General features: G+C 43.0%; 1 protein-coding gene across 1 annotated transcript in view; it reads right to left on the bottom strand.

Annotated features, from left to right (window-relative positions):
- nbeaa (neurobeachin a) overlaps positions 1–13,950 on the bottom strand; it is an 861,601-nt gene that overhangs the window by 743,649 nt on the left and 104,002 nt on the right. The window contains exons 7-8 of the mRNA XM_060826144.1: positions 9,317–9,436; positions 6,534–6,680 (exon numbers count right to left, since the gene is read on the bottom strand). Coding sequence (XP_060682127.1) covers positions 6,534–6,680; positions 9,317–9,436 — 267 coding nt within the window. The remainder of the gene's footprint in view (positions 1–6,533; positions 6,681–9,316; positions 9,437–13,950) is intronic.

Raw genomic sequence — 13,950 nt, 5'->3', positions numbered from 1 at the left:
AAAGATCAAAAGTCCATTTAAATTTGAAGCACACAACAATGGAACACAAACCTTCAATGCTAGAGAATTGCAAAGATTCTCTGGAGCAATTTCTCCTCACTTCAGTCCAAGGTGTTCAATCCCTCTGGAGTACCTTGTCATGACCCTTCAGAATGTGTGTATTTCAAGTATACGTCATTATTCTAATTAATTAAATGACTATTTCTCCATTCTAAACTCCAGAAAATTTAGAACTCCTCAAAACCTCCAGTCTCTCACCTGAGTGGCCACTTACATCAGTTGTATGAGGACTGCAATATCTGCAAAGCATAAGCTGCCTAGATGGGTTAAGAAACAAACCTGAAGGAAATAGGAGAAAGAATCGTGCAACACCTTACAATGAATTCAAAGGGAGAGAAACACAATCTTTAAAAATATCTATTATTGATATGTTATTTACTAATAAGACTGTTTATAAAGGTAAATTCCTTCATCCCCATCAAGGATTTTACAATAAAATATAAAATAATTTAAAATATGCCAATTTTTATATATATATTGTTCTGAAATATATATATATTTCCTTTTGAGAGGAAACACAGAATTCCTCCGAATGTGCTTTTGGCACACAGTACTACTGCCCAACTGATACGGCTCATTTCATACACTAGATGGAGGCAAAGCAATAAAGAACGCATACAACTATAGAATTAAACCAACACTAACTCCTGTTGCCTAAAAGTGACAAGAACAACTGTGTATACACACTCAGCTCACCATTACATGCATGATTACTCCCAAAGGTGATGTCACTGACATGTATCCATTAACCAGTGTCTGTATTGTTTCAAACCCTATCCACTTACAGTCTTCGAGACATACAGCTCAAAAAAACATCCTTCAGTCCAATCCATCCATGCGAACCAGATATCCTAAAAAAGTCTAGTCTCATTTGTCAGCACCTGGCCCATATCCCTCCAAACCCTTCTTATTCATATACCCATCCAAAAACCTCTTCAATGTTACAATTATACCAGCTTCCACCACTTCCTCTGGCAGCTCATTCCATACACATACCACCCTCTGCGTGAAAAACTTGAGCCTTAGGTCGCTTTGATATTTTTTCCTCCTCACTTTAAACCTATGCCCTCTAGTTCTGGACCTCCCCATCTCTGGGAAAAGACACTGTCTATTCACCCTATCCATACCCCTCATGATATTATAAACCTCTATAAGGTCACCCTTCAGCCTCTGATGCTCCAGAGAAAATACCCCAGTCTATTCTGCCTCTCCCTATAGCTCAAATCCTGGCGACATACTGATAAATCTTTTCTGAGCCCTTTCAAGTTTCACAACATTCTTCCTATAGCAAAGGGATCAGAATTAGATTCAGTACTCCAAAAGCGGCCGAACGAATGTATTATACAGCTGCAACATGACCTCCCAACTCCTATACTCAGTTCTTTGACCAATGAAGGAAAACATACCAAACACCACCTTCACTATCCTATCTACCTGTCACTCCACTTACAAGGAACTCAACCTACAATCCAAGATCCATTTGTTCAATAACACTCCCCAGGACCTTACCATTTAGTGTACAAGTCCTGTCCTGATGTGCCTTTCCAGAATGCAGTACCTCACATCTATCTAAATTAAACTCTACCTGTGGCACAACTTTCAAAGAATTATGCACCTGAACTCCTAGGTGTCTCTGTGTGACAACACTACTTAGGTCCCAATGTTAATGACATAGTCTTGCCCTTGTCCATCTTACCAAAATGCAAAACCACACATTTATCCAATTTAAACCCCATCTGCCTCACTTCAGCTCATGATACAAAGAGGATTTGACTAGATGGATGTGGAAAGGATGTTTCCCTTGTGGGATATGTTAGAACTAGGAGTCATAGTTTAAAATTAAGGGCTCTCCAATTAAGACTGAAATAAGAACACTTTTTTCTCAGAGGGTTGACTGTCTTTGGAATTCCTTTCCTCAAAAGGCAATGGATGCAGAATCTTTATATGTTTTTAAGGCAGAGGTGGATAGATTCTTGATTACCAAGGGGATAAAAGGTTATCAGGGTATGCAGGAATATAGAATTGAGGTTAAAAATCAGATCAATCATGATCTTACTGAATGGCAGAGCAATCTCAAAGAGTTGAGTGGCCTGCTCTATTTCCTGGTTCATATGGTCATGCATGTACATATTTAAAATTGATAAGACACCAGGAACAAGGAAGGTGCATCCAAGGATTTTAAGTGGAGTGTGGAAATTGCAGAGGCAGTGATAGCAGTCTTTAAATCTACTCTGGACTCAGGGGTAGAGCCATATACTTTCAATTTATGCTGTACTTGCTGTTCACATGCACACTCACTGAGGACACCAAATGCAAAGGAGATGGCTACTTTGCATAATCTGCAAGCATGACCATGAACTTTCAGTGGCCTATCATTTTAATTCATCACAGTGCTCACCGGTTGGCATATCTGTCCTTGGCCTGTCCAAGTTGAGCGGATAATAAGCTTGAGGAATATCACCTCATATTTTCAGTCGGCATCTTACAGCCTTCCTGGTATCCAAAGGGGACACTTAATATTTTTCAAAGGTAGCATTGCATGAGTGAGAGTTGAGAGAGTCTAGAATGCGCAAACTGAAAGGATGATGGAAGCCAATTCAACAGTAACATGCAAAAATAGAATGCATTATACTTGTTGGGAAGAAGTTTACAGGAGTATGAAGAAAATGTAGAGTAGTCAGTCACTTAAGATCAGTATTGAACAGCCAGCACTGGCAGGTTTGTCTGAATGGCTGCATCAGTGTTCTCCCAGTAATTCTATAATTTTCCCAGTCCAGAGCGAGGAATATACTTGTCTAAAGATCCTACACCTATCAACTCTCTCTTCAATATGACTAAACGGGAAGTTTTCAAGGACTTAATTCAGCTGAATGCAACAGAAATGGATTCCCAAATTATATTATCTCTTCCATGATAACCACAATACCTTTTTCTATTAACAATAAACTTAACCTCACCAACAAGACCAACAGTGCCAAGTCTAAACGTAGAAATATCTTCATAACCATGCAAGACTTAGTAAGTTTCAGTGAAGCTAACCCTAATAAATACTTTCTCCAGTTCCAACTTCTGTACCATTTTTACCTCTAACAGAAAAATTCCTTAATAATATCTGAAAATATATCTATGCTAAACCACGAACAATGAAGGAATAACAAAATATATCAAGCCAGAAACTGAACATCATGGCAACAAATGTCAGAATGTCTATTCAAAATCATACATTTCATATGTGCTCCAAAACTTCTAACCATCCACAGCAGAAAAATGAAGGAAAGTCAAATGAGTACCATCGACAAGGTATCCCCATTGTACTGCAACATCCAGCAATTTTGGATATCATTTTGAGAAATCACCAGAACAATGACTTAGTTTTTTGAAGAAGTAACAAAGAAGATTGACGAGGGCAGAGCAGTAGATGTGATTTATATGGACTTCATTAAGGCATTCGACAAGGTTCCCCATGGGAGATGATTAGCAAGGTAAGCTATCATGGAATACAGGGAGAACTAGCCATTTGGATACAGAACTGGCTCAAAGGTAGAAGACAGAGGGTGGTGGTGGAGGGTTGTTTTTTAGACTGGAGACTTGTGACTAGTGGAGTGCCACAAGGATCGGTGCTGGGTCCTCTACTTTTTGTCATTTACATAAATGATTTGGATGCGAGCATAAGAGGTACAGTTAGTAAGTTTGCAGATGACACCAAAACTGGAGGTGTAATGGACAGCGAAGAGGGTTACCTCAGATTACAACAGGATCTGGACCAGATGGGCCAATAGGCTGAGAAGTGGCAAATGGAGTTTAATTCAGATAAATGTGAGGTGCTGCATTTTGGGAAAGCAAATTTTAGCAGGACTTATACACTTAATGGTAAGGTCCTAGGGAGTGTTGCTGAACAAAGAGACCTTGGAGTGCAGGTTCATAGCTCCTTGAAAGTGGAATCGCAGGTAGATTGGATAGTGAAGGCGGGGTTTGGTATGCTTTCCTTTATTGGTCAGAGTATTGAGTACAGGAGTTGGGAGGCCATGTTGCAGCTGTACAGGACATTAGGCCACGGTTGGAATATTGTGTGCAATTCTGGTCTCCTTCCTGTCGGAAAGATTTTGTGAAACTTGAAAGGGTTCAGAAAAGATTTATATTGATGTTGCCAGGGTTGGAGGATCTGAGCTACAGGGAGAGGCTGAACAGGCTGGGACCGTTTTCCCTGGAGCGTCAGAGGCTGAGGGGGGACCTTATAGAAGTTTACAAAATCATGAGGGGCACGGATAGGATAAATAGACAAAGCCTTTTCCCTGGGGTCGGGGATTCCAGAACTGGAGGGCATAGGTTTAGGGTGAGAGGGGAAAGATATAAAAGAGACCTAAGGGGCAACGTTTTCACACAGAGGGTGGTATGTGTATGGAATGAGCTGTCAGAGGCTGTGGTAGAGGCTGGTACAATTGCAACATTTAAGAGACATTTTGATGGGTATATGAATAGGAAGGGTTTGGAGGGATATGGACTGGGTGCTGGTAGGTGGGGCTAGATTAGGTTGGGATATCTGGTCGGCATGGTTGGGTTGGACCGAAGGGTCTGTTTCCATGCTGTACATCTCTATGACTCTAAGTCAATGTTTGCTTGGGCTTTTGACTGGTTAGAAAAGCATCCTCTTAGGTTTTGAAGAGTTAGAGGTGACTTACTTGTAATCATACAACACAGAAACAGACCCTTCAGTCCAAATCATCTGTGCTGACGATGTTTCCGACACTAAACTAGTCCCATTTGTCTGCTTTGGAACCATATCCTTCTGAACCTATCACCCCCTATGTGAAAAGGTTTCTCCTTAGGTCCCTTTTAAATCTTTCCTTTCTCACCTTAAACCGATGGCCTCTAGTTTTAGACTCCCCAATCTGGGGAAAAGACCTTGAATATTCACCTCATCCATGCCCCTCGTGATTTTATAAACCTTTATTAGGTCACCCATCATCCTCCGATGCTCCAGAGAAAATAGCCCCAGCCTATTCAGTCTCTCCCTACAGTTCAACCCCTCCAACGCTGGTACCATCCTTTTAAATCTTTTATGTATATGTAATAGAGGTACATTACCCCTGAAAGAATCATGCAGAAACAGGTTATTAAATACCTAAATATAAACATAATTAAACATTTCAGTAAATGTACACTTAATCGTGCAATGGCATTTAAAAAGAACACCGAGTGTAACTGAAGCATGGTAACTTGCAAGCATATGGACCAGGTGTTGTTTCATGGGCTTAGAATGGGCAGCTAGTTTATTCAGCTGGCACAGACACGATGGGTTAAATGACCCCTTAATGAGCTGTAACTTTTCTATGATTCTACGTCTTCTTAAAATATCAATAGACACCAATTATAAATCAAATGCAAACTTTATAACTTACATGTCTGTGAAACTACCAAAGCCTTGCTACAAACATACAGAATGCCAGTGAGACCACACCTGGAGAACTGCATATAGTTATGGTCAATTTACATGAGCAGGCACACACTCCCATTGCAAGAAATTCCAAGAAGATTAATGAGACAGATTCCTGGATGAGCAGTTTCGTTTATAAGGAAAGGTCAAGCACCTGGGCTGAACTTGTTGGAGTTTAGAGGAATGAGAGATTATCTTACTGAAATATCCAAGACGGAGGGAAATTGATAGGGAAGAAGCTGGAAGGATGGTCCCTCCAAAAAAAAAGGCCTAATTTAAGATGGACATCAGAAGTTACTCTTCTCTTGGTTATTAGATTGGAGAGTGACAGAGTGAGAGAGTGAGAGAGTGAGAGAGAGAGAGAGAGTGAGAGAGAGAGAGAAACAGAGCGCATTGGAGGCTGAGTCATGAAATCTGCTTAAGGCTGAGTTAGGCAGAACTTTGGTTGACAAAGTCCAGGGTTAGGTGGGGACAGGTAAGCCAAGGAAGTGGAGTGCAGATCAAAATCAGATCAGCCAGGATTTTATTGAATGGCAGAGCAAATTTGAGGGTCAAAGTTGTCTATTTCTATTCCCTTTTCCGATTTTCTTAGCAGTAAATGTGCTACAACTTCACAAAGGATATATAAATGAAATATACAAAGCAACAACTTGCAGTCATATAACATTTTGACATAATAAAAGATGCATTCTAAGCAAAGAACAAGGGCCCTGAGTTAAACATAAATAAATGAAAGTTTAAGGCAGATTGCATGAACAATTGTTTTCATCCAAAGACTGCATGCATACTGATATTATGGGTAAGGTAGGAAATGTAAAAATTGCAAATGACAGTTAACAAACATGATGGAATGTATGGTTTTCATTCTCAGGAAGTTAACCAAGATGAGAAAAATATCCCACTCATCTGTAGCATTCCTTTAAGCTTATACCTTCAGCAACATATTTGCAATTTTCAATTTCAAATTTTGGTAAATGCACACATAAGTATCACACACATTTAAAAATAAACTCATTCTTGATAGATTGTTTCGACATACCTTATATCCAGGTCCTAATTGGTGTATTGCAAATATCTGTGCTGGATTAAGCGCTTCAGTGAACACAAACACTGCTCCAAGCTGACCACAGAATACTCTATTTGCATCTGCGGTTTCTGAGGAACCCAAGAAGCACTTGTCAAAACTCTATACAAGAAAAATAATGACATTAAGTTCCCAATAGTTGACTCAGTTAATATTGGTTTTGGTTTTTTTTTTAAATTCATTCAGGGATACAGGTCTTGCTGACTGGATTAGCATTTATTGCCTATTTCTAAATACCAATAGAAGGTACTGGTGAGCTGCCTTCTTGCAGTCCATTTAGGGTAGGTACACCTACAATGCTAAGGGGGAGAGAGTTAGAGGATACTGACCCAGAGACAAATATGGAACAGTAATATATTTCTAAGTTAGGATAATGAATGGCTTGGAGGGAAACTTGCAGTTTGTAGTGTTCCATGGACCTGTTGTACTTGTCCTTCTAGATGGCAGTGGTTATATGTTTGAAAGGTGCTGACCAAAGAGCCTTGATGAATTTCTGCAGTGCATCCTGTAGATGATACACCCTGCCATTACTGTGCAATGGTGGTGGAGGTAGTGAATGTTTGTGGGATGCAATGTCAATCAAGCTGTTTTTACCTCGACACTGTCAGGTTTCTGTTGGAATTGCATTCATCCAGGCAAATGGGGAGCATTCCATGATACACCTGACTTGCAGGTGATGGATAGACTTTGGGAAGTCAGAAAGTAAGTTACTTACTGCAAAATTCCTAACCCCTTTTAAGAATTGTAGCTATTATAGCCACAATATTTACATAGCTCATTTTGTCCCGTTTTTGTCCAATAGTAATCCCTAAAATGTTAATTGTGATGGAAGCAGCAATGGGGATGCCAATGAATGCCAAATGTTACGGTTAGGTTCACTCCTCTTCAAGATGATCGTTACCTGGCACTGTGTGCTTCAAATGTTTGCCATTTTTCAGCTCAAGCCTGGGTATCATTCAGGCAACATTCCCACTAAGCTATCCATAGCACTCCAAGGTTCTGCACACAGTGACCTCCAGTTTTGGAAGCCAGTGGCATACACACCTTAAGTCTTTGCACCAAAAACATTTAGAGGAAGCATTGCATCAAGGTCTTATTGCATTTGGATGTGGACTGCTTCATAGCTGAGAAATTGAAAATATGGCATAACATTGTACAATCATAGCTGAACATGCCTTTGTGATCGTTTCAACGCTTTTAAAGAAAAAATTTTCAATATATTCTTTGCTTAACATTGAGAATTTCAGTTTAACGTTACTTGATACAGACATCCTGTGAAACCTGCCTGCTTTCAATAGCTCTTTCTCCCATGGTTCCACTCCCACAGTTGCCTGATCATCCTCACCCTCACCATCTTGTCCAATTATAAACCACCCTGCACCCAAACTCTCACTCTTGCCCTGTTCTTATCTTTAAAGTCTCGCTTATCTACTACTCTGAACTTGCACAGAGGTTTGGGATCCATTTAGTGGAAGTTGTAGTTAAGTACAGGTAATCCTGCCTACAGTGGCCACCTTCAAACACTAGATGGAGTCCGGTCAAGTAAAAATCCATCAGATGAGTTTATTTTGAAATAAACATAGGAAGTGCTGGAGAGCTCAATGCAAGCCAGAGGAACACCTCATTTTCTACCTACTCATGTTACAACCCCTGGAAATATTGAGTTCCACAACTTAAAAGCATGACCTATGTTCTCCATTATTTTACGTGCTCCCCATACCACCAGTTCCCCCTCCCTCTATTGTCTTCTTTGCAATGCAAACAAAATGTCTACAGTTACCTCAATCTGGGTTTATAATGGATTCCAATGGGAAACCATGCTTCACAAAGTCACAATTTTCAGGAATGCAAACAAACACAATAATAAATGTTAATGCATTTTGAGCCATGCTTATAAATCTAGCTTACAAGATTACATTCAAAAATTTGTTGTCAAATTGAGGTTGCTGTGAAGTATCAGAGAATGATACAGCACAAGAGGCCATTAGCCATCATACCTATGCTCGATCTTTGAAGAACGTTAGCCAATCAGTGCAATTCTGCTGCTCTTTATTCACAACATCAAAGCTTTCACTCAGAATATAGCCGCCTTCTTTTCAAATAGATATCTAATTCCCTTTAGAAAGTTACCTGTAAATCTGTTTGTGCCACTCTTTAACAGTACATTCCAAATTGCCATAACTTACAGCATTAAAATATTCTCACCTTCCCTCTCATTCTTTTGCCAACTATCTTCAATCTAGGAGCTCTGGCCACTGATCTTCCATGCAATTGAAATATTTTTTATCTTTATTCCATTAAATCTGCTTTGACTGAGGAGATAGGCATGAGAATAGTTTCCCTTGTTGCCTGAAATAACTGAACGGTGTCATCTTTGATGCAATTTTAATTCATCCTCTTTGAATATATCTCAGACCTGATTCATCATCGCAAACCTAACACACACATTGCTGTACTGTGCTACATAAATTAGAATTCACGCATCAAAACATGAAACAGCAAATAATATTTACTCATTATATCCTCCCATTACATAGCACCCTACTTCAAATAAAATTAATGGGATTTTTAGTTGAAAGTTCATAAAATGGAACTCCTTCTGAAAATACTAAGGGACAATATAAAAATAAGAATCTTGGTTTATTCTGATCTCCTATATTCTAACTACAATCTGTTCAAATCCTTACTTGTTTACACAACCAGTAAAATATTTTCATTAAAAGTTACATTAAACTTACATCATTAGTGTTGACATGCCAAGCCATATCTCCATAAGAAACCAGCTGACCATTGACATAACAACGAATTTCACTATTTCTCCAGCGGTTGTAGATATGTACAATGCTGATCATGTACCACTGAAAATGATATAAGAATTACTCATGTCATCAATATCAATGAGATGACAATTACTCAATTTGAAGAGTAATAATTCTTATCAATATGCCAAGTAGTAGACAGTTGTTGCAAATAAGCATTCCTTATGTCAATAAGAATAATCAACAAACAAATATCAATCATAATAAATCGTTATACCTGTCCTTTAAGTTTACATTACATGCATTAAAAATAACAGTTTGAAATACTTATTGAATTTGACAAATTAGTTTGGACTCAACCATTTCATGAAAACAGACAAAGCCCTGTACTACTTCTAATTTTCAAAAATTAAGAACTTGTACTTAGAGTCAGAGAGATGTACAGCACGGAAACAGACCCTTTGGTCCAATTCGTTCATGCTGACCAGATGATATCCCAACCCAATCTAGTCCCACCTGCCAGCACCTGGCCCATATCGCGCCAAACCCTTCCTATTCATATGGTAGTGTAAAAAGTGAGGTCTGCAGATGCTGGAGATCAGAGCTGAAAATGTGTTGCTGGTTAAAGCACAGCAGGTTAGGCAGCATCCAAGGAACAGGAAATTCGATGTTTCGGGCCAGAGCCCTTCATCAGGAATGAGGAGAGGGTGCCAGGCAGGCTAAGGTAAAAGGTAGGGAGGAGGGACTTGGGGGAGGGGCGATGGAGATGTGATAGGTGGAAGGAGGTCAAGGTGAGGGTGATAGGCCGGAGTGGGGTGCGGGTCGGAGAGATCAGGAAGAGAATTGCAGGTTAGGAGGGCAGTGCTGAGTTCAAGGGAATCGACTGAGACAAGGTGGGGGGAGGGGAAATGAGGAAACTGGAGAAATCCAAGTTCATCCCTTGTGGCTGGAGGGTTCCCAGGCGGAAGATGAGGCGCTCTTCCTCCAACCGTCGTGTTGTTATGTTCTGGCGATGGAGGAGTCCAAGGACCTGCATGTCATCGGTGGAGTGGGAGGGAGAGTTAAAGTGATTGGGTTGGTTGGTTCGGGCGTCCCAGAGGTGTTCCCTGAAGCGTTCTGCAAGTAGGCGGCCTGTCTCCCCAATATAGAGGAGGCCACATCGGGTGCAGCGGATGCAATAGATGGTGTGTGGAGGTGCAGGTGAATTTGTGGCGGATATGGAAGGATCCCTTGGGGTCTTGGAGAGAAGTAAGGGAGGAGGTGTGGGTGCAAGTTTTGCATTTCCTGCAGTTGCAGGGGAAGGTGCTGGGAGTGGAGGTTGGGTTGGTCGCCAGCTCGCGGACGCCTCCTCCTATTGCCCCCTTGACCATGACCCCACCTCCCACCACCAAACCATCATCTCCCAGACCATCCATAACCTCATCATCTCAGGGGATCTCCCATCCACCGCCTCCAACCTCATAGTCCCACAACCCCGCACCGCCCGTTTCTACCTCCTGCCCAAAATCCACAAACCTAACTGCCCCGGCCGACCCATTGTCTCAGCCTGCTCCTGCCCCACCGAACTCATCTCCGCGTACCTCGACACGGTTCTGTCCCCTTTAGTCCAAGAACTCCCCACCTACGACACTACCCATGCCCTCCATCTCCTCCAGGATTTTCGCTTCCCCGGTCCCCAACGCCTTATCTTCACGATGGACATCCAGTCCCTGTACACCTCCATCCCCCATCCCGAAGGACTCAAAGCCCTCCGCTTCTTCCTTTCCCGCCGCACCAACCAGTACCCTTCCACTGACACCCTCCTTCAACTGACTGAACTGGTCCTCACCTTGAATAACTTCTCTTTCCAATCCTCCCACTTCCTCCAAACTAAAGGAGTTGCCATGGGCACCCGCATGGGCCCCAGCTATGCCTGCCTCTTCGTAGGATATGTGGAACAGTCCATCTTCCGCAACTACACTGGCACCACCCCCCCACCTTTTCCTCCGCTACATCGATGACTGTATCGGCGCTGCCTCGTGCTCCCACGAGGAGGTTGAACAGTTCATCAACTTTACCAACACCTTCCATCCCGACCTCAAATTCACCTGGACTGTCTCAGACTCCTCCCTCCCCTTCCTAGACCTTTCCATTTCTATCTCGGGCGACCGACTCAACACAGACATCTACTATAAACCGACTGACTCCCACAGCTACCTGGACTACACCTCCTCCCACCCTGCCCCCTGTAAAAACTCCATCCCATATTCCCAATTCCTTCGTCTCCGCCGCATCTGCTCCCAGGAGGACCAGTTCCAATACCGTACAGCCCAGATGGCCTCCTTCTTCAAGGACCGCAGATTCCCCCCAGACGTGATCGACGATGCCCTCCACCGCATCTCCTCCACTTCTCGCTCCTCTGCCCTTGAGCCCCGCCCCTCCAACCGCCACCAAGACAGAACCCCACTGGTTCTCACCTACCACCCCACCAACCTACGTATACAGCGTATCATCCACCGTCATTTCCGCCAACTCCAAACGGACCCCACCACCAGGGATATATTTCCCTCCCCTCCCCTATCAGCGTTACGCAAAGACCACTCCCTTCGTGACTCCCGTGTCAGGTCCACACCCCCCACCAACCCAACCTCCACTCCCAGCACCTTCCCCTGCAACCGCAGGAAATGCAAAACTTGCGCCCACACCTCCTCCCTTACTTCTCTCCAAGGCCTCAAGGGATCCTTCCATATCCGCCACAAATTCACCTGCACCTCCACTCACATCATCTATTGCATCCGCTGCACCCGATGTGGCCTCCTCTATATTGGGGAAACAGGCCGCCTACTTGCAGAACGCTTCAGGGAACACCTCTGGGACGCCCGAACCAACCACCCAACCACCCCGTGGCTCAACACTTTAACTCTCCCTCCCACTCCACCGAAGACATGCAGGTCCTTGGACTCCTCCATCGGCAGAACATAACAACACGACGGTTGGAGGAAGAGCGCCTCATCTACCGCCTGGGAACTTTCCAGCCACAAGGGATGAACTTGGATTTCTCCAGTTTCCTCATTTCCCCTCCCCCCACCTTGTCTCAGTCGATTCCCTTGAACTCAGCACCGCCCTCCTAACCTGCAATCCTCTTCCTGACCTCTCCGCTCCCCCCCCCACCCCACTCCGGCCTATCACCCTCACCTTGACCTCCTTCCACCTATCACATCTCCATCGCCCCTCCCCCAAGTCCCTCCTCCCTACCTTTTATCTTAGCCTGCCTGGCACCCTCTCCTCATTCCTGATGAAGGGCTCTGGCCCGAAACGTCGAATTTCCTGTTCCTTGGATGCTGCCTAACCTGCTGTGCTTTAACCAGCAACACATTTTCAGCTTCCTATTCATATACCCATCCAAATGCATCTTACATGTTGCCTTTGTACTAGTCTCCACCACTTCCTCTGGCAGCTCATTCCATACACGTACCACCCTCTGTGTGGAAAAGTTGCCCCTTAGGTCTCTTTTATATATTTTCCCCCTCACCCTAAACCTATGCCCTCTAGTTCTGGACTCCCCGACCCAGGGAAAAGACTTTGTCTATTTATCTTATCCATGCCCCTCATAATTTTATAAACCTCCATAAAGGTCAACCCTCAGCCTCCGACGCTCCAGGAAAAAACAGCCTGAGCCTATTTAACCTCTCCCTATAGTTCAAATCCTCCAACCCTGGCAACATCCATGTAAATCTTTTCTGAACCCTTTCAAGTTTCATAACATCTTTCTGGTAGGAAGGAGACCAGAATTGCACGCAATAGTCCAACCGTTGTTTAACCAATGTCCTGTACAGCCGCAACATGACCTCCCAACTCCTGTACTCAATACTCTGACCAATAAAGGAAAGCATACCAATCGTCGGCTTCACTATCCTATCTACCTGCGACTCCACTTTCAAGGAGCTATGAACCTGCACTCCAAGGTCTCTTTGTTCAGCAACATTCCCTAGGACCTTACCATTAGTGTATAAGTCCTGCTAAAATTTGCTTTCCCAAAATCCAGCACCTCGCATTTATCTGAATTAAACTCCATCTGCCACTTCTCAGCCCATTGGCCCATCTGATCATGATCCCATTGTAATCTGAGGTAACATTCTTCGCTGTCCACTACACCTCCAATTTCGGTGTCATCAGCAAACGTACTTACTGTACTTCTTATATTCCCATCCAAATCATTTACATAAATGATAAAAAGTAGTGGACCCAACACCGATCCTTGTGGCACTCCACTGGTCACAGGCCTCCAGTCTGAAATGCAACCCTCCACCACCACCCTGTCTTCTACCTGTGAGCCAGTTCTGTATCCAAATGGCAAGTTCTCCTTGTATTCCAGGAGATCTAACCTTGCTCAGTGTCCCATGGGGAATCTTGTCAAATGCCATACTGAAGTCCATATAGATCACATCTACCACTCTGCCCTCATCAATCCTCTTTGTTACTTCTTCAAAACCCTTGCCTCAGGATTTACAGACAATTAAGAACTTTCAGAGTGCTGGAAATATAGCAGTCAATTGCACATAGCAATGATCCACAATGCAATAATTATCATTTAATCTGATTTAGTAACACTTGAAGAATAAATATTGACTCTG

This window comes from Hemiscyllium ocellatum, chromosome 6 (assembly GCF_020745735.1).
Source record: "Hemiscyllium ocellatum isolate sHemOce1 chromosome 6, sHemOce1.pat.X.cur, whole genome shotgun sequence".
Taxonomy (NCBI): Eukaryota; Metazoa; Chordata; class Chondrichthyes; order Orectolobiformes; family Hemiscylliidae; genus Hemiscyllium; species Hemiscyllium ocellatum.
Note: the sequence above shows the minus strand (reverse complement) of the source record. Positions and strands in the feature narration are given on the sequence as shown.